Raw genomic sequence first — 19,043 nt, forward strand, 5'->3', positions numbered from 1 at the left:
GCTTGTTGATTGTCTTTTGCAAACTGAGGCACGAGGCGGTTGCCTTGCTGGTGCGGAGGGGGAGGGTCCTGCCCTGGGGACCCCAGCGGGCTGCGTTCAGGGGCTCTGCAGGGGGCTGGCAGGTTGATCTATGTTGTAAATTTCAGGCTCTGGGCTCCATGGAGGGTTTGTACCGTGATCGAAGGGCCCTTCCAAGGGGATTAAAGTGTCGAAGCCAAAGGCTGTCCAGCAGAAGCGCCGGTGGGCGGGGAGGGGGCTGGGGGTTGTCTGCAGCGGGGGAGCATGAGGCGGGTTTGGGCCAACCATAGAGGGGCCATGTGATATTCTCCCGGGCCCCGATCCTGCAGTGCTGCGCTCCCCTCCCCAGCCCGGGGCTTCCCTCCCCCTACAGCTCTGCTGATGCCCAGTCCTGGGAGGGGGTCGGGTCCGTGGAGAGGGTGGGTCAGGGTGGAGGAGCTGGGCTGAAGCTCTGAGCTGGCCTCACCCCGGCCCCTAAGTGCAGGAGGGTGGGCCCCGGGCCCCGTTCATCTCTCCCCCCGGCCGATGGGCAGTGACTCCGTTGGCGTCAAGTGACCCAAACCCTGGGGTTCAGGGCTCTTTGTTTCGGGGGGTTGTTTGGGGATCCCCCCGTCATGCCCGTTTGTTACCCTGGGCGATGCTGATGGACGCTCTCGCCCGTACCCCGCCCCCATCTCCATAATTATCTTCACAGCCTAACAAAGGTCAAAAGGGGAAACTGAGGCAAGGCCGGTGGTGGAGCGGTCAACAGGCGCCCCGCAACGCGGTGGCATGGAGCAGAGAGGGGGCAGCTGTGGGCCTAGCCCAGGCCCGGCTCGACAAAGATGCATTCCCTTTATTGGGGCCATGCCCAGGTACAGTCCGGGATCCGTGGTGCCCAGCCTGGCTTGCTGGGGCCCGAGGGCGTGGGATGGCACCGCCAGCTTTGAGTCCCTTGGCGGTGCCAGGCAATGCGGGCGCTCTGGGATCCGGAGGGGGCGGGCGAGCGGCGAGTCCGGCCGGCTCATGCCTTGGAGTCGCGCTGCAGGTGCAGGGAGTCCATCCCTTCCAGGAGCAGGGTGAGCGAAGCCTGGCCGTGCCCCCCCTCCTCCGCCTTGCCCCGGCGCCCCTCGGCCTCGCCCGTCAGCAGCCGCCCGTTCTCCGCCTCCAGCTGGGCGTTGCGACAGTGGAGCCCGAGGTTCTCCAGCAGCAGCTGGTTCCGCTCCTGCAGTGGGGGGGAGCAGAGCCCCAGGGGAGTGGGTTGGGGGGCGAGAGCAGGGACCCTGCAGAGCTGTGCAAGGGAAGCCCCCAGCCAACTCCACCCGTGGGTGGCCCAATTTGCATGCCCAGCCACTGGGGGGGCAGGGGTGGTCTCCAACCCTCCTCCACCCCCCATCGTACCCCTGTTTTGGGATCTCACCTTCTCCAGCTCCTGCAACTGCTCCAGGAGCTTCTGGTCCCCGCTGCAGCCGCCCGCCCCACCGTGGGGCTTGTGGCCCTCCACCGTGGGGCTGGTGCTGTCCGTCTGCGTCCAGGCATCCCGGGTCCGCCACCGGCTGGCTGGTACCCCCGCCAGCACCACGGCCCGCTCCTCTGCCTGCTCGCCCACCGGGGGAAAGGGGAAGGCCTCTTCCTCCGACCCTGCCATGGGGCAAGGGGGCCCTTTAAATGGGGCTGGCCACGAGCTGTGCCACAGTCTGGGGTGGGGGGAGATGTGGACAGCAATGGGGCGTTCCACTGACCCTGTCACAGGGGAGAACAGGTGGAGCAGGGTCCCTTTAAATGGGGCTGGCCATGGACTGTGCCACTGTCTCGGGTGGGGGAGATGTGGACAGCAATGGGGTGTTCCACTGACCCTGCCACAGGGGAGAACAGGTGGAGAGGGGGTCCTTTAAATGGCCATGGACTGTGCCACTGTCTGGAAGTGGGGGGGGACGGACAGTACGGAGTGTTTCACTGAACCAGTAAAAGGGGGGCGGGTGTTAGCATGCTTGTGGCCATTTAAAACGGATCATGCCACGGGCCAGTCCACTGCCTTGGGGGGAAGAGGGGAGGCCCACGGCTTGTTCCACTGTCCTGGTGAGGGCAGGGGGGATGGACTGTTCCATTGTTGGAGGGAGGGGAGGGGGGGTAGCATGAAGATCCCGCACCCCCCCTGCGGTACCTGAGCTGGGGTGCTGCGTGGCGGCCGGCGTGGCTGCACGGGGCGTGCCCCCCTCTGGGGCTCTGGCGTGGAACCTCTTCTTGCACTCCAGCTCCACCAGGTCCTTGCACTGCTTGTGGCAGCTCATGCCACAGTCTGGGGGGGGGGGGGATGACACATGATGTAAGCTGGGGGGCTTGGCATTACTCCCCACTTCTAGGGGGAACCCAGCCCTCCCACCCCCTGCAGTGCCAGGAGAATCCCTCTCCGTGGTGAGCAGTGCAGGGCTCAGGACACACAGCTATGCAGTTCTATCTCCAGCCAGCAGGGGGCAGCACTCAGTAGGCAGACAGGCACGCACGCCCCGCCACGGGGGTTGCTTAGTCCCATGGGCCCTTTGCCCCTCCCTAGCCCTATCACCAACGTTCTCCCCACATATGTCGCCCCATCAGGGCTGCACTTACCCCGACATCTGTACCCCTGCTTGGAGACACCCCAGAGCTAGAGGAGAGAGAGCGGAGCCTGTTAGCTGTAGCCTTTTGGAGGGGGGGGTTGCATTGTCCCTGTAGAGGGGGGAGGGGATTTTGCAATGGGGGGGATTGCTGGGGCTGGACCCCCACACACATTGGCAGTGTCCTTGAATATAGGGGATGACTAGGGGGAGTTGGGTTGGGGGGTTAACCTCCCCCACTGCTGCCCCCTGGGAGAGTGACATGGGGCAGGATTCTTGGGGGGAGGGAGGCTGTAGAGCAGCCAATATTTGGTGCACCCCCTTTCCTGGCCCCTGGGGGGGGCACTGGGGGGCAGGGTCTTTGGCCCAGCTGGGGTTTAAGGTCCCACCCACCCTTTCCTGGCTGCCAGGGGCACTGTGGGGCAGGGTCTCTGGCAGGCCTGGGATTTGGGGCATCCCTGTCCTGGCTGCCGGGGGCGCTGTGGGGCAGGGTCTCTGGCAGGCCTGGGATTTGGGGCACCCCGTCCCGGCTGCCGGGGGCGCTGTGGGGCAGGGTCTCTGGCAGGCCTGGGATTTGGGGCACCCCGTCCTGGCTGCCGGGGGCGCTGTGGGGCAGGGTCTCTGGCAGGCCTGGGATTTGGGGCACCCCGTCCTGGCTGCCGGGGGCGCTGTGGGGCAGGGTCTCTGGCAGGCCTGGGATTTGGGGCACCCCGTCCTGGCTGCCGGGGGCGCTGTGGGGCAGGGTCTCTGGCAGGCCTGGGATTTGGGGCACCCCGTCCTGGCTGCCGGGGGCGCTGTGGGGCAGGGTCTCTGGCAGGCCTGGGATTTGGGGCACCCCGTCCCGGCTGCCGGGGGCGCTGTGGGGCAGGGTCACTTACGAAGCCGTTGCAGCTGTGGCAGAAGGTGGGTTTCTTGAAGGTGGCCTCCTGGAAGTCGTGCAGGAAGCCGAGGCCCAGCTTGGAGAAGACGGCGCAGGCCCGCATGAAGTAGTCGGTGATCTCCTGGCGGCTGTAGGGCCCCTCGCTGCCGGGACGGGAACAGGACAGTGAGGGGGCTGCCTCGGAAACGGGGGGTGATACTGACAAAGGGGCCTTGCTGGGGGAAACTGAGGCACGGAGCCAGGGAGCGACAGAGCTGGGGATAGAACCCAGGCGTCCTGGCTCCCAGCCTCCCGCCAGCACACACTCACCGGTCTTTCCCCAGGCCGTAGAAGGAGAAGGGGAAACTGGCCACAATCTTTTCAAAGTCCTCAGGGGAGATGCAGCCGCGCTGGTCGTGGTCGTAATTCTTAAATACAGACTGGGGGGAGGGGGGAGAAGCATTAACTAGTGGCAGCACAGCGTAAGCCTGCCCCCAATACCCACTGGGAGCCCCCCCCTTGATCTAGGGTGACACCCCATTCTGACCTGTCAGCCTGTCCGGGTGGGGTACGGCTGGGGAGAATTGCTTTGAATCTCGGCATCAAATGGACAGATACCCCCCCCCTTTGCCTGCTGGGGGCGGGCCGATCCTATATGGTCCCGAGTACACCCCCTCCCCTGAGGCTGCAGGTGGCCGTGGCTGGGCAGTGACTGGTCCATATAAAGGGATAACGGCCTCATTGCTGCAGCCAGCCAGGGGAGCTGCTCCCCTGAAGGTCCCCGGTTTGAGTCCTGCCCCTTCCAGGCCTTGGGGTGGCATCGACTGCCTAGCCCCCTTCCCGTGTGGGGCTCGGCCCTGGGAAGTGGTGGGGCTGGCTAGAGCCGACTGATGCCTTTGCTCCTGCCCTGGGCGGGGAATGGGTGTGATGCACACCATGACATGCCCCCCAGCAACTGCACATCGTGACACACACCCCGGCAACTGCCACATCGTGACGCCCCCCGGCAACTGCACACCTGTCCAACACACATGGCAAATGCATCCCACACCCAGCTGGGGCCTTGGCACAGGGCAGCTGCCCCCCGGCTGGCTTGGGGGCAGGTAGCTACCGGCCGTGTTACGCTGCCCGAGGCCCAGGGGGCTGTGCTGAGGGGCGGGCGCCTGGCTCACCTCCACCATCTGCTGGACGTGTTTGCTGATGGTGAACCGGTCCGGTTTGGGGGCCACGCCCGGCGCCCACTCCACCACCACGGGGGGCTTGAAGGGGGTGGCCGGCTGCGGGAGGGCAGAAGGAAGAGGGTCAGACACGAGTGCCTCGAACCAGGGAGAGGAGAGTTGGGGGGTCCCAGTTCAGCTCCCCCCCATCTTACCAGGGACTTGGGGCAGCGGGGTTCCCGGGCGTACGAGAGCTCGTAGATTTCATCGTCCCTGTAGTACAGGTCGAGGGAGAGCTGGGGGGAGGGGTAGAGAATGGGGTTAGAGGGTCCCCCAGGGAACGACCTTCCCGTACCTACTGGGGAGGGGATCACGTGCTGGGCTGGGATCGCTGCCCCCTGCTGGCCAGGGGCCGAGCCATTTGCACAGGATGCAGGCGTGCGATGGCACGGGGGTGGTAGTTGTGCAATTTTACCACTGTTCCCTGCTGGCAGGTCTGTGTGTGCCGCCACGCTCAGCTCGCTGGGCACAGCGTGTGTGTGCGCATTTGCACCACCGCCCTGTTTGCACGGGCGGTGGTGGAAGCTGGCCGGTGCCCCAGTGCACCTGACCCGCTGCTCCCTGCAGGGCGGGGTGGGGGGCGGGAAGACGGCTGGATGCAGCCCTGCGACTGGCAGGCTGGGCCAAGGGTGGGTGCAGGAGAGATCTGGGGCATTCCCCCGAGCCCCACCCCCTCCTGACTCCCCTTGCACCTGCACCCCCCTTGAACACCTGCCCTGCACCATCTTGCACACCCACCCTCGCACGCTTCTGCCCATTGCACACCCAGCCCCAGCTGCTTGCACACTAAATCCTGGCCGGTCACACATCTCGCACCACCCTCCTCGCACACCCAGCCCCACCCACTTCCACACCTCACCCCCCAGTCTCCTGCACTCCTGACCCAGATCTCCCGCACACCCAACCACCCCCCACCCTGCACACCTGACCCTATCCTCTTGCACGACCCACCCCGCTCTCTCGCACGCCTGCTTGGGGGGAGGGAGGGCTCACCGTGAGCAGGTGCACCAGGTCCTTGTTGGCGGCGAAGGGCGGCGTGGCCTGCTGCAGCGCCTGCAGCTCCTGCGCCTGCTGGTAGAGGCCCTGGAGCTTGCTGAGGTTCAGCTGCCCCCCCAGGCGGTCGGGCAGGGCCTCGTGCAGGGACACCAGGTCCTTGAGGTGCACCCCCACGATGGGGATCTTGAACCCGGTGCACTCGCTGTAGGCCCGCCGGTAGGCGCTGTAGTTGCAGCAGGAGGAGAGCAGCTCGGTCATCTCCGCCAGCGTCTGGGGGGCAGGGCGGGACGGGGGAGAGGTCAGAGATCAGGCCCCCGGCCCCCATCCCCAGCTCTGCGGAGGCCCCTGGCTAGGGCAGGGGGGAGCCCAATGGGGAGGAGGAGAAATGGCCCTAGGGGGCGAGCGATGGTCTGGTGGGGGCAGCTTGGAGACCCCCCCCCATACACAGAGCCCCTCGCTAGCCCACGGCCAGTTGTAGGGGGGCCTGTGAAGCCACGCAGCCCCGGGGCGCCCCCGGGGGGGGTTGTGGGTGCGCAGGGCAGCCGGGGCCCACCTTGGTGACCTCCTGCGGCAGCAGGGCGTGGGTGTCCTTGAGGCGGGAGATCGCGCTGTGGCAGAGGCCGCCCACCACCGCCATCAGCGTGTTGAAGTTCTGCAGCTGGCGCAGCTTCTGTTGGGGAGAGAGTTGGGGGAGGTGTCAGGCATCTGGCCCAGGGTCCGTCCCCCCCGTCAGGCTCAGGGCCGCCCTCCCCCCCCCGGCTCCAACTACCCAGGCCCCTGCTGTGTCACATGTGCACACTTGCACGCACACGTGCTCATGCACATGTACTCCCTTGCACACACACATGGATATTTCCACGCACATACACTTGCACACTCAGGCCCGTGCACTGTCACACACACTTATAGATGTGCACACACCTGTACTTTCCTGCATGCACCCTCTCATGCCCTCTCACACACACTTGTGCATGCACACACTTGCCTGCACACACACACATGCTTTCACGCACACACCCATGCACACACACACACACACATGCTTTCATGCACACACGCATGCACACACACCTGCACTGTCACACACACCTCTGTGCATTCCCACACACGCCCCTGCATGCACGCGCACACGTTCACATGTGAGTGCTCACGGAACCCCCTGGCACGCCCCGATTCCCCCACCTCTCCTGGACCTGCTTCCCCCTTCCCCACAGTGCCCCCTTCAGCCCCCACCCCCAGTGGCAGCTAGCAGGAGGGCACCCTCACCTGTGTGACGTGGATGAATTTGGTGAAGACCTCGGCTCGCTGCTGCGGCGTGGGCCGGTTGAGGATCATGACCTGCACCCACTGGGAGATGCTGTTGCAAAGGGCCACGGAGCGTTCCAGGGCCAGGTTTTCCCGCACGGAGCCCTGCAGCACGTAGCTCCTGTAATCCACGTACTGCCCGGGGCAGTGGGGAGAGATGGAGGGGAACTCAGCAACCAAGGCAGCTGTTCCACTGAGCCACTCTCAGACCCGGGGACCCAGAGCTGGCCGAGGCCCAGGGGCTGGTGTTAGCAGTGGGATCCACTGAGCTGCTCTCCAGGGGCTGGTGGGAGTGGTGGGATCTACACCACACTCAGACCTGGGGAGGCAGAGGTGGCCGAGGCCCAGGGGCTGGCGTCAGCGGTGGGATCCACTGAGCTGCTCTCCAGGGGCTGGTGGGAGTGGTGGGATCTACACCACACTCAGACCTGGGGAGGCAGAGGTGGCCGAGGCCCAGGGGCTGGCGTCAGCGGTGGGATCCACTGAGCTGCTCTCCAGGGGCTGGTGGGAGCGGTGGGATCTACACCACACTCAGACCTGGGGAGGCAGAGGTGGCCGAGGCCCAGGGGCTGGCGTCAGCGGTGGGATCTCTCCTGACTCCCTTCCTCTTTCCAGCGCTGCTAAATGCCTCCAGCGCGAGCTTAGAGCGATCGCCGCTCCGTACAGCTGTTCGCCCCAAAGAGGAGGGGGCTGCGGGGTGGGCGGGCCAGGGGAGGCTGCAGGGGATGGGGGGGTGGCAGGAGGCAGGCAAGGCGGAGAGCGCTCACCGAGATGCGGCAGAAGGCTTTGAACTCCAGGTAGCTGAGGTGCTCGGCCAGCTCTGCCGCGTCGAGGTGGTCAAAGAGCAGAGACACTTTCCGCTTCTTGTTGCAGCTGGGGCTGCTCTGGTAGCTGACCTTGCGGGTCCAGCTGCGGGGGGGAGGCAGGAGGGGAGCAGGTTAGACGGGCAGGGGCATTGGTGCCTGCACAATCGCCCCCTGTCTGTGCACGCCCCACACACCATGCCATGTGCCCACGCGCACCCACACCCTGTGAGCAAACACACTCACTTGTGCACACCCCACACGAGTCCACACATCACCATGTGCCCATGCACACCCACAGGTAGCTACCGCCCGTGCACAAACACCCCGTGCGCAAATGCACTCACCTGTGCACACCGCACACAACGGTGCACACATCCCCATGTGCCCATGCACACCCACATGCCATGCACAAATACACTCACCTGTGCACACACCACACACCGGTGCACACATCCCTATGTGCCCATGCACACCCACACCCCGTGCACAAACACACTCGTGCATGCCCTGTACACTGGTGCACAGATCCCCATGTGCCCATGCACACCCATACCCCATGCACAAATACTCTCACCTGTGCACACCCCAGGCACCTGTGCGCACCCAGGCATGCCCCCCATGTGCACAAACACATCCACCTAGGGTGACCAGACAGCAAATGTGAAAAATCAGGATGGGGGTGGAGGGTAATAGGAACCTATATAAGAAAAAGACCCAAAAATCGGGACTGTCCTATAAAATCGGGACATCTGGTCACCCTACATCCACCTGTGCCCAGCCCCACCTACCTATGCAATCCTACCATCTCCAGATGCCAGGGCACACGCCCCATAGGGAGGGCAGGGATGCGGGGGAAGGGGAGGCAGGGAGCAGGGGTGGCCGGACAGGGTCTGTCCTTACACGTGGGTCATGTCCGCTGGTTGGCACTGCCCATGGCCCTCGGCCTGCACGGCCTGCCAGAGCTCACCCATGGCCTCCTCCAGCTGGGGCTCCAGGCGAAAGGCCTCGGGGTGATGCGTGATCCAGTACCTGGGGGGGCAGGAAACGCGGGGCAGGGTTAGGGCATCAGCTGTAGGTCGCGCCCCCCCCCCAGGCGCTCCCAGGGTGGGGCAGGGAGCGTTGGGGGAGAAGGGGGAGCACTGCGGGAACGGGGTGCATTGGAGGAATGGGGAATGTTGGTGGGTGGGGTAGGGGAGCAGTGGGGTTGCGAGGGGAGTGATGGGGGATGCGGGGGTGGGGGCACAGGGGGAGCAGTGGGGGGCAGGGGAGTGATGGGGGATGCGGGGTGGGGGAGCAGTGCGGGGGCAGGGAGCAGTGGGAGCGATGGGGGGATCGGGGTACGGGGGAGCAGTGGGGGGCAGGGGAGTGATGGGGGTGCAGGGGGAGTAGTGGCGGGATGGGGGGGCACGGGGGGCTCTCACCTGACAAAGTTGCAGATCCGTAGGCGTCTTTCCATCTGATCCTCCCCAGACGCCTCCCGGTAGGTGGCTCCGAGTTAAGGCTCCATCCCCCTTGGAGTCCCCGGGAATAGAACCCAGGAGTCCTGAGAGCCCCCCCCACCCCCAGCTTGCTGTGCTCCACACAGCGCCCCCTGCTGGGGGTCACCCATCCCTCCCATGTCCCCCCCCCCCGCCCCCATCAGTGCAGCTCCAGCCCAGCCAGAGGGGGGCGCTGCTGAGCACCCAGGGGCCCATCCCTGCCCCAGTCTGACCTCAGCCCCCCTCCCGCCCGCTGCACCGAGGGGGCTCCCGGCCTGGCCTGGGGGCCCCGGGGCAGGGGGGGGGCAGGCTGCATGGGGAGGATATAGCGCCAGGAGGCAGCGGGCGAGGTCAGCTGAGGGCACCACCCAGCTGTGCACGGTCAGGGTCATGTTCACCATGTAGTCGCTACGGCACAGGCTCCCGTCCCGGTCTGGGGAGGCAACGGCAGGGGAAGGGTTAACGGCACGGGGGGGGGGGGGGGAGGCAAAGGAGCTGTGAGGAACATTAATGGGGGCAGGGAGGACATTTGCTGCATGGGATGGGGCAGCTGGATTCCACCCCATTGGGACTCACAAGTTCTCAGCCCTTCTTCTCTGTGGGGGGTGGGTGTACCTGTCAGGGCAGGGGGCTGCGGGTCGGGAGTGAGGGGCACTGGCAGAGCTCTGGGGGTGGGGTAGCCAAGGACTGGGCCAGCAAGGGGCTGCGGGTCGGGAGTGAGGGGCACTGGCCGAGCTGGTGGGGAGCCCAGGGCTGGGCTAGCAGGGGCTGCGGGTCAGGAGTGAGGGGCACCGGCGGGGGGGGGGGGAGCCCCCTTACCGAAGGAGTTGAGACATTTCTCGACGAGCTGCTCCAGGCTGCAGGTCTTGGTGAGCTCGCCCAGCGCCAGGCTGGCCATGACCGTGTTGATCTCCCTGGGGGTGGGGCAGGTCATTCGACGCCGGTTCTGCCGCTGGCGGATCTTGCCGGGGCCGGGGCTGGCGGGGCCGGGACATTCCGCCCGCGACTTCCTGAGAGGGAGGGGGCCAGTCAGAGAGTCACAGCTGACTTGCTGCCCAGGTCCTGCGACCGCTGAGGCCCCGGGACCAAACCAGCGTTTTGCCTCCCAGCCCCCCCTGCTCTAACCACCAGCCCCCACTGCCCTCCCAGAGCAGGGATAGAACCCAGGAGTCCTGGCGCCCAGCCCTCCTGCTCTAACCACTGAACCCCACTGCCCTCCCAGAGCAGGGATAGAACCCAGGAGTCCTGGCGCCCAGCCTCCCCTGCTCTAACCACTAGCCCCCACTCCCTTCCCAGAGCCGGGGAGAGAACCCAGGAATCCTGGCGCCCAGCCCCCCTGCTCTAACCACTAAACCCCACTGCCCTCCCAGAGCTGGGGAGAGAACCCAGGAGTCTGGGCTCCCATTAGACCCGGATCCCCTCCTGGGCTCCTTGCAGTGCTAAAGCCACATGAAAAGAAAACAAAAAACGGGAAACTGAGCCCAGGAAAGGGGAAGTGTGAAGCTGGCTCTGTTGGCAGCAGGAGAACAGCCCCGCAGGGGCTTCCCCCGGCCTGGCAGACCCGGGGCCCCCGGCACATAGGCCCCTCGCCGGCTGGGTCTCCCCCAGAGCCCCCCACCCCGCTATGGGATTCGGGAGCTGGGCAGCCCAGTGTTTGCCCCGGCACGTGGCTCGAAGTGGCAGGGTCCAGAGACAACCATGGCGATGGAGCCAGACCCGTGCCAGGGTGGGGGTGCCCGGCTGATGCCAGGGAGGGGGCTGAGGACAGTTTGCCAGGCCAGAGCCAGGGGGACCTGCCATTAATGTAACTAGTAATCGGTAGTGCAGGTCGTGTGACACAAGGTGTGTGGGCCGGACGGGCACTGCTGTGGTGGGTTCTTTACAACCACTAGACCCCACTTCCCTCCCAGAGCTGGGGAGAGAACCCAGGAGTCCTGGCTCCCAGCCCCTGCTTTAAGCATGTTTCTATGTGTTAACCTCACAAGTGGATCCTACAGATTCGGCTCCACATTGGCACCGTTTGGCTCAGCGTTTGCCACGCCCCTCTTGGACATGGGCAGAGCCCCCATGTGTCGCTCTCAGCCCCAAACTTGGGCCGCCCAGAGGGGGGAGCAGCCCTGCAGCCTTCCCGCGCCGCAAAGCCAGGCTCTGGGCGGCTCCCTGCCCCTTTCCTGGCAGGGCCATCGGCCCTGCTTCTGCATTTCCAGCAGCCGCATTGCGCCACGGCCCGCAGTGCCGGGCCCCCACCTCCCCCCGTGGGCAGGCCTCTGGCTGAGCGGGTAGGGCCTGGAGGGTGCCCAGAGCGATTCACTTCCCCCCTCCATTGCCTCTTGCCCAATCCCCTTCCATGCCACAGGGCTGCACTGCGGGGAAGGCTGACGCTGCCTGGTGGTTTGGGGGGCTTTTCTCTGTCCTGCCCAGTGCCCCTGCTCTAACCACTGGACCCCACTCCCATCCCAGAGCTGGGATAGAACCCAGGAGTCCTGGCTCCCAGCCCCCCCTGCTCTAACCACTAGACCCCACTCCCCTCCCAGAGCTGGGGAGAGAACCCAGGAGTCCTGGCTCCCAGCCCCCCTACTCTCACCACTAGACCTCTCTAGGCCTCCTAGACCCCAGACGATGGAATAGCTGGAAGGTAACGGACCTTTTCTCTCTCCAGGTTCTAGCCGAGGTTCTAAGTCACCCTCACAGTCACCATCTTTTATCATCAGTTCAGTGATCGTCAGCCAGCCAGTCCCACGGCCCACCCAGCCGACGCTACGGCCGGTCCCACGGCCCAGCCAGCCGACTCCATGGCCGGTCCCACAGCCCACCCAGCCACTCTACGGCCGGTCCCACGGCCCAGCCAGCCAGCTCTACGGCCGGTCCCACGGCCCAGCCAGCCGACTCCACGGCCGGTCCCACGGCCCAGCCAGCCGACTCTACAGCCGGTCCCACGGGCCACCCAGCCGACTCCACGGCCGGTCCCACGGCCCAGCCAGCCGACTCCACGGCCGGTCCCACGGCCCAGCCAGCCGACTCCACGGCCGGTCCCACGGCCCAGCCAGCCAGCTCTACGGCCGGTCCCACGGCCCAGCCAGCCGACTCCACGGCCGGTCCCACGGCCCAGCCAGCTGACTCCACGGCCGGTCCCACGGCCCAGCCAGCCGACTCCACGGCCGGTCCCACGGCCCAGCCAGCCGACTCCACGGCCAATCCAATGCCCATTCAATGAGCTCTACAGCCAGTGCAACCAACCAGGGCCGGCTCCAGGGTTTTGGCCGCCCCAAGCAGCCAAAAAAAAAAAAGAAAAAAAAAAGCCGCGATCGCGATCTGCAGCGGCAATTCGGCGGAAGGTCCTTCGCTCCGAGCGGGAGTGAGGGACCGTCCGCCGAATTGCCGCCTAATAGCTGGACGTGCCGCCCCTCTCCGGAGTGGCCGCCCCAAGCACCTGCTTGCCAGGCTGGTGCCTGGAGCCGGCCCTGCAACCAACCAATCCACTGTCTGCCCGGTGCCCCCAAGCAACCACGCACCGAACTGTGGGACAGCTGCACCCACCCATGCACCCAGCTCTCTGACCCGTGCATTGCCACGTTCTGGCGATGGTGGTTCTCCCTCCACTCACGCCTCACTCAGTGACTTACCTGAGGACTCTATGTTTTCTCCAGCTGCGCCCCCGCCCTGGGGGAATCAGGCTATTTAAGGGTAAGAGCTACTGCGGAAGGACCCTGCACAGGCCCTGGGCTTGGGCAAATCAGGGGGGGGGAGGGGGTAGGTCCCTTCCCCTACATCTAGGATTGCCCAGGAATCTGCAAGCCGTGAGATGCTCAGAAACAGGCAACTAAATCCACGGCCAAGAACAAGATTGGGGGGGGACGGGACCGGCTGGCTCAGGGGGGACTGGGAGTGGGGCATGGGGCCTTTCCCCTCTAGGGGGCGCTGGCTCTGATCTGGCCCCAGGGCAGGGACTGGCTGGCTCAGGGGGGACTGGGAGTGGGGCACAGGGCCTTTCCCCTCTAGGGGCCGCTGGTGATCTGGCCCCAGGGCGGGGACTGGCTGGCTCAGGGGGGACTGGGAATGGGGCACGGGGCCTTTCCCTTCTAGGGGCCGCTGGTGATCTGGCCCCAGGGCGGGGACTGGCTGGCTCTGGGGGGCGGGGACTGGGACACGGGGCCTTTCCCCTCTAGGGGGCGCTGGCTCTGATCTGGCCCCAGGGCGGGGACTGGCTGGCTCAGGGGGGACTGGGAGTGGGGCACAGGGCCTTTCCCCTCTAGGGGCCGCTGGTGATCTGGCCCCAGGGCGGGGACTGGCTGGCTCAGGGGGGACTGGGAGTGGGGCACGGGGCCTTTCCCTTCTAGGGGCCGCTGGTGATCTGGCCCCAGGGCGGGGACTGGCTGGCTCTGGGGGGCGGGGACTGGGAATGGGGCATGGGGCCTTTCCCCTCTAGGGGGCGCTGGCTCTGATCTGGCCCCAGGGCGGGGACTGGCTGGCTCTGGGGGGCGGGGACTGGGACACGGGGCCTTTCCCCTCTAGGGGGCGCTGGCTCTGATCTGGCCCCAGGGCGGGGACTGGCTGGCTCTGGGGGGACCGGGAATGGGACCCCCTTTCCCCTATAGGCGACGCTGGTTGCAATCCATCCTCAAGTCGGGTCCTCTGGCATAAGCCAACTGTAACCTCCCTGAGCAACACTCACGGCCCCGGCCCCGCAGGTGCTGAGATCCTTACGAAGGGAGTGGCTTGGTCGGCCAAGCGTCAGGCTGCTCCCTCTCTTCTCACCAGCCCTCCTGCGACGGGCCAGCCGAGCCCCGAGCGGTTTCCGACGAGCGCTGGCCCTCCTGGTCTCTTGGCAGAGCCTTCCCCGTGCCCTACCCCAGAGCTGGCTGCATTCCTCCCCGGGCCCAGGCGCGATGTTCGCCGCCCGCTGGCTGTGGACGCGGCCAGCCATTGGCAGCGCCATCTCGGGAAGTGAAAAGCCGATGTTTTGAGGGGGTGGGGGGGAATTGCTACCGAAACGACTGAAAAGGAGAAGCCACGCAGACTGAAACGGCCGCTCGGGGCCACAAGGAAAGCCCCAGCGATGACAGGAGCCAGCTCGGCCTCTCGCTTACCTCTTGCTCTCTCTCCTGTTCATGGCCGAGCTAAGCTGGGGTTAGCTTGGGTGTGTGAACACTCCCCCACCTCACTCCCACGACATGCAGCTGCTCGGCCCGCCGGCTTGGCTTCCCCACGGTCATTTGCGTCCTTGTGCACGGGAGAAAGAAAAGAAAACTCATGAACAAGCTCTCGGCTGCGGGCCCCGGGGCGGGACCTGTACTGTGGCCGGGCTGAGTCAAAAGGAACTGGTAACATTTGTGCTGATGGGTGATAAAAAAAGGAACTGGCTTATATGTGTGATGTCAGGACAGTGGGCTGTGTGTGTGAGAGACAGAGTGCCACAACAGGGGAAAGAACCCAGGAGTCCTGCCTCTCTTTCCCCCTTTAACCACCCAATCATGCTCCCCTTCCAAATCCAGGAAGAGAACCCAGGAGTCCTGACTCCCTGTCGCCTGCTCTAACCACTAGACACCACTCCCCTCCCCGAGCTGGGAACAGGACCCAGGAGCCCTGACTCCCCGTCACCTGCTCTAACCACTAGACCCCACTCCCCTTCCCAAGCTGGGAACAGGACCCAGGAGTCCTGACTCCCTGTCACCTGCTCTAACCACTAGACCCCATGCCCTACCCAGAACCCATGAGTCCTGACTCTCAGTCACCAGGTTTGATAACTAAACCCCACTCCCCTCCCCGCTCTAACCACGAGACCTCCCTCCCCTCTGAGAGCTGGGAACAGAACCCAGGAGTCCGGGCTCTCCAGGAGTCGCTGACAATTCCCGGTAGTTTTTAGCAAGTAGTGTCTTCAGTAAACTTTTCCAAACCAGTGTCCACGGCCGTTGGCTAATCAGTACTAAACATATTTCAGTAACACTGGCTCGCTGATCTAAAACCAGCCTTTGTCAGCTAAGCCTAACGGGGGCTGAGTCTAGGAGCGGCTTTTTTTACTTTAGCACTTTGGGGATAATAAGATAATAATAATAATGACTAGGAAGATGATCAGCTAGTGTCTTTCAGCATAAAGGAGCCAAACGCTCATTATAAACTATTCATAAATATCACTCAAATGCAGCCACTTCTGGGGCATGGGGAGGGAGCTGTTTATACAGAGATCCCTCACCCAGGACAGAGGTGCGGCCATCTCTGGAGTGGGGCATGGCAGCTGTTTATACAGGGATCCCTCATCCAGCGCTAAGATGCAGCTGCCTCTGGGGTGAGGCACCACAGCAGTTTAACAGCTCACAGCAACGCTGCACAACAGCTTAGAGGAGATGATGAACCCCCCCCGATCTGATTGAGAGTTGAAGAGCGCCTCCTGCTGACCCCCCTCACCCTACACCCTGCAGCGCAGCACCCCTGTCATTGTCGCAGGGCTTTGGGGTCAGCACTGACTGTGGAGGGAGCATGCCCCCTACTGAACCCCCACCCTATTCCCAGTCCTTGGAGGACTCCGGTCTGGGCCAGGGTGAGATCCAGCCCCACTTGTGGGAGTTCGGGTGCTGCGTCTGCAGAAGTGAAAAAAAGGGGCTTTTTTTTAGCTAAGGGAGGAAGGAAGGAAGGAAGGAAGGAAGAATATATAAAAACGCCGTAGTGAGCGAGAGCGACCGTTCCCCTGGGGCCCTGCGGGGGGTTAGGGGGTGTCTGAGAGTGATCGATTGATCAATCAGTAGATAGATAGATTAGATAGATGAGGTCTATGGGGATAGATAGATAGAGGGGGTGTACGGGGAGAGATAGATAGATAGATAGATAGATAGATAGATAGATAGATAGATAGATAGATAGATAGGCCTGTGTCTGGCCCTGGTGCGACCGCTGCTGGGACCCTGTGTCCAGTTCTGGTGCCCACAACTCAAGAAGGGGGTTGATCAATGGGAGAGGGGTCGAAGAAGAGCTGCGAGAATGATCGAAGGGTTAGAAAACCTGCCATACAGTGCTCAGCCTGTTGAGTTTAGCAAAGGGAAGGCGAGGAGGTGGCTTGGGCGCTGTCGGTAAGGAGCTGCCCGGGGAACAAATATTTAATAACGGGTTCGTCAGTCTAGCGGCGGCAGGTGGAACCCGATCCAGTGGCTGGGAGTTGAGGCTGGACAGACTCGGACTGGAAAGGAGACGTGCAGATCTGCTCTGGGAATCGTTTCAGGGCGGTTCTGCGGCCTGGGCCGCCCAGGGGCTCAGCCCCGAGCACCACAGTGGGCCCGTCTTTGCTTGGAATCTAGGATTTTGACACCTAGATTTCTGCTGTCGTGTTGGTTCCTTCCCCATCCCCGATCGGCGGTGCAGGGGGCCGTTCGCCCGGAGCCCACGCAGCTCTGCCATTTCTGCCCCAGTGGTGCCCTCTGCCAGCGGGCCTAGCCCACTGGGCCGCAGCTCTGCCAGAGGTGCCCCCGCCCCAGGCCCAGTGGAGTCAGGGTGGGGACGATGGGGATTTTCTAGGTTTCAGGGCAGGGCAGGGATGAAAATGGCCAAGGGGCCCAGCTTTCTTCCCCTCCACTGCTGGGAGAGCTGCGGGGGGAGGGGGCAGCCCCTGGAGTCCGGGGCCAGCCCTGCTTCTCTCTCCATGTGCCGGGGGCAGGACCACGGGGCCCGGTGGTTGCAACCGCGTCTGGAGCTGCGCACATGCCATGGGGGGTGGGGGGCGAACACCCATCAGCCACATTCATATAGGTGGCCAGGCCAGGCCAGGTGACCGCCCCGGAGCAGCGGAGAGCGCACAGTAACCAGACAGGCCCATCTGCTTGTGAAGCAATGCACCATGGGATACCAGTGGGAGGCTAACAGTATTACAAATTACTACAGTGAATGCCATCATTAATTATTTGTATTGTTGTCGCCCCAGGCCCCCATTGCGCCAGGTGCTGCACATTTTAATTGTACATTTCAATTGCGATTAGGTGTATTATGATAGCCCTGGAGCCATGGACCAGGCCACACTGCACCAGGTGCTGTACATTTTAATTGTACATTTCAGTTGCTATTAGGTGTATTATGGTAACACCCCAGCCATGGACCAGGCCCGCACTGTGCCAGGCGCTGTATATTTCAATTGCTATTAGGTGTATTACAGTAGCACCCCAGCCATGGACCAGGCCCACACTGTGCCAGGCGCTGTATATTTTAATTGCTATTAGGTGTATTACGGTAGCACCTCAGCCATGGACCAGGCACGCACTGCGCCAGGCACTGTACGTTTTAATTGCTATCCGGTGTATTACGGTAGCTCCTAGGTTGCGCCAGGCGCTGTACAAACACAGACCAGAAAGCCAGCTCCTGCCCCACAGGGCTAAGCCCAGATCCTCGAAGATATTGAGATGCCTATGGGAGTTAGGTGCCTCGCTACCGTAGGATCTAACCGCAGCGCTGGCAGCTCGTGTGAGATCCGGGGCTTTTCTTAAAGCCCCAGCTCCCGGATTCACGTGATGAGGGGATTTCAGCTGACTGTCCAGGAAGAATTTTCTGAACCTCCTAGCGGCAAAGAGATGTTTGAAACCATGAGCCCCCCTCCCCCAGGAAATCAGAAGTCCGATAGAAAGGCCCCCGATTGTATTGCTTTAAAACAAATCCCATGGTTGTAAGCCGCTCTGCTGATTTTTGGTGGGGCCTGACTCGGGCGTTCGGAACGGCACTCGGTCCAGTTAGGCCGGCGTGGGGACGTCCCCACCTGGCCCTTTGGCCGATACAAACCCCATCGAACCGCCGAGTGTCCCGAGGCAGGAGATAAACCAACGCGCCCCAAACTGAGCAGCTTCGGCTGGGAAAAAAGCAACGTGCTCCCTGGGCGCCTTCCCCGGGGGGCCCAAAGCCCCTGCCCCAGTCACTAGCACGGCCCAGATCCTCACAGCTACGCCCGTGCCAAGCCCCTTGGAGGCTGCGCCCGGGCCCGAGCCAGAGAGACCGCGGAGAAGGGGCCGGTCGGGGCTGGGACGGGCAATTTAACCCCAGTTTGGGGGATCCACCCCCCCAATTACCCAGCACCATCGCCAGACGGCTCCAGGGGAGGGGGGTGTAATTGTCTTTTGGAAAAAAAACCCCTGGAGGTGGGACAATAGAGGGCTCTTGGAGTGCATTACGGATCCCCTCAGAGCTGGGGCCGATAATTGGTTAATTCCAATCCTCTGCTCTTAATTAGCACTGACTGGTGGGGGGTGGGTTGGTCCATGTCAGGACTGTGACTTGCCTAGATTCGGCCCAGTCCTGGGTTCAGCTTTAATGACCGAAGTGCCTCAAAAGGGTTAATTGCAGGCTGGGGGGGGGGAAGAGGGGGGGATTGATCTGTCTTGGGGGGCGGAGTATTTTGAGGTGCTGCTGCAAATTCAAAGGGGGAAGGGTCCACAGACAAATTGGCTCGTTAGGGAATCAGCCAGTGCCTGGAAAAGGGCGGCTAACGAGGACCACCTCGCCCCCACCAATGGGGGAATTTATAAATAGATCAAAGGGTGGCTCCTTTCTTCTCTTCAGTGGGTCCCCCATGGGCTGCAGGTGGGGGGAGCACCTGGGACTAGCCGATGTTTTCCCTGCTTCTTTGGGAAGGGGGGGGGTACAGATTAGAGGGGGTGACAGGGTAGGATTGGGGGCACCCAAACCTGGAGGGGTCTAGGAGGAAATGAATGGCCAGGATTTGGGGTGGGGACTGGCTGGTGAGGGGACAGGCTGAGATTGAGGGGCAGAGTAAAGGGGATTGTGCCTGCTAGCCAGGCATCTTGCAAAGCTGTAGTTGGGTGAAC

At 63.6% G+C, this 19,043-nt stretch overlaps 1 protein-coding gene across 1 annotated transcript; it reads right to left on the bottom strand.

The window, feature by feature from the left end:
- Nucleotides 1-840: 840 nt before the first annotated feature.
- Nucleotides 841-14,362, bottom strand: RASGRP4 (RAS guanyl releasing protein 4). Its single transcript, XM_065420803.1, has 17 exons — nt 14,340-14,362; nt 10,072-10,262; nt 9,580-9,685; nt 9,196-9,258; nt 8,675-8,803; nt 7,736-7,877; nt 6,930-7,103; nt 6,217-6,333; nt 5,661-5,933; nt 4,823-4,903; nt 4,623-4,727; nt 3,781-3,890; nt 3,470-3,614; nt 2,605-2,641; nt 2,162-2,296; nt 1,418-1,638; nt 841-1,222 (listed from the first exon to the last, which is right to left on the bottom strand). The coding sequence occupies exons 1-17, from the start codon at nt 14,360-14,362 to the stop codon at nt 1,022-1,024; spliced, it is 2,253 nt and encodes a 750-aa protein (XP_065276875.1). The 3' UTR covers nt 841-1,021.
- Between the last annotated feature and the right edge of the window lie 4,681 nt (nt 14,363-19,043).

This window comes from Emys orbicularis, chromosome 21, assembly GCF_028017835.1.
Source record: "Emys orbicularis isolate rEmyOrb1 chromosome 21, rEmyOrb1.hap1, whole genome shotgun sequence".
In the NCBI taxonomy this organism is placed as follows: Eukaryota; Metazoa; Chordata; order Testudines; family Emydidae; genus Emys; species Emys orbicularis.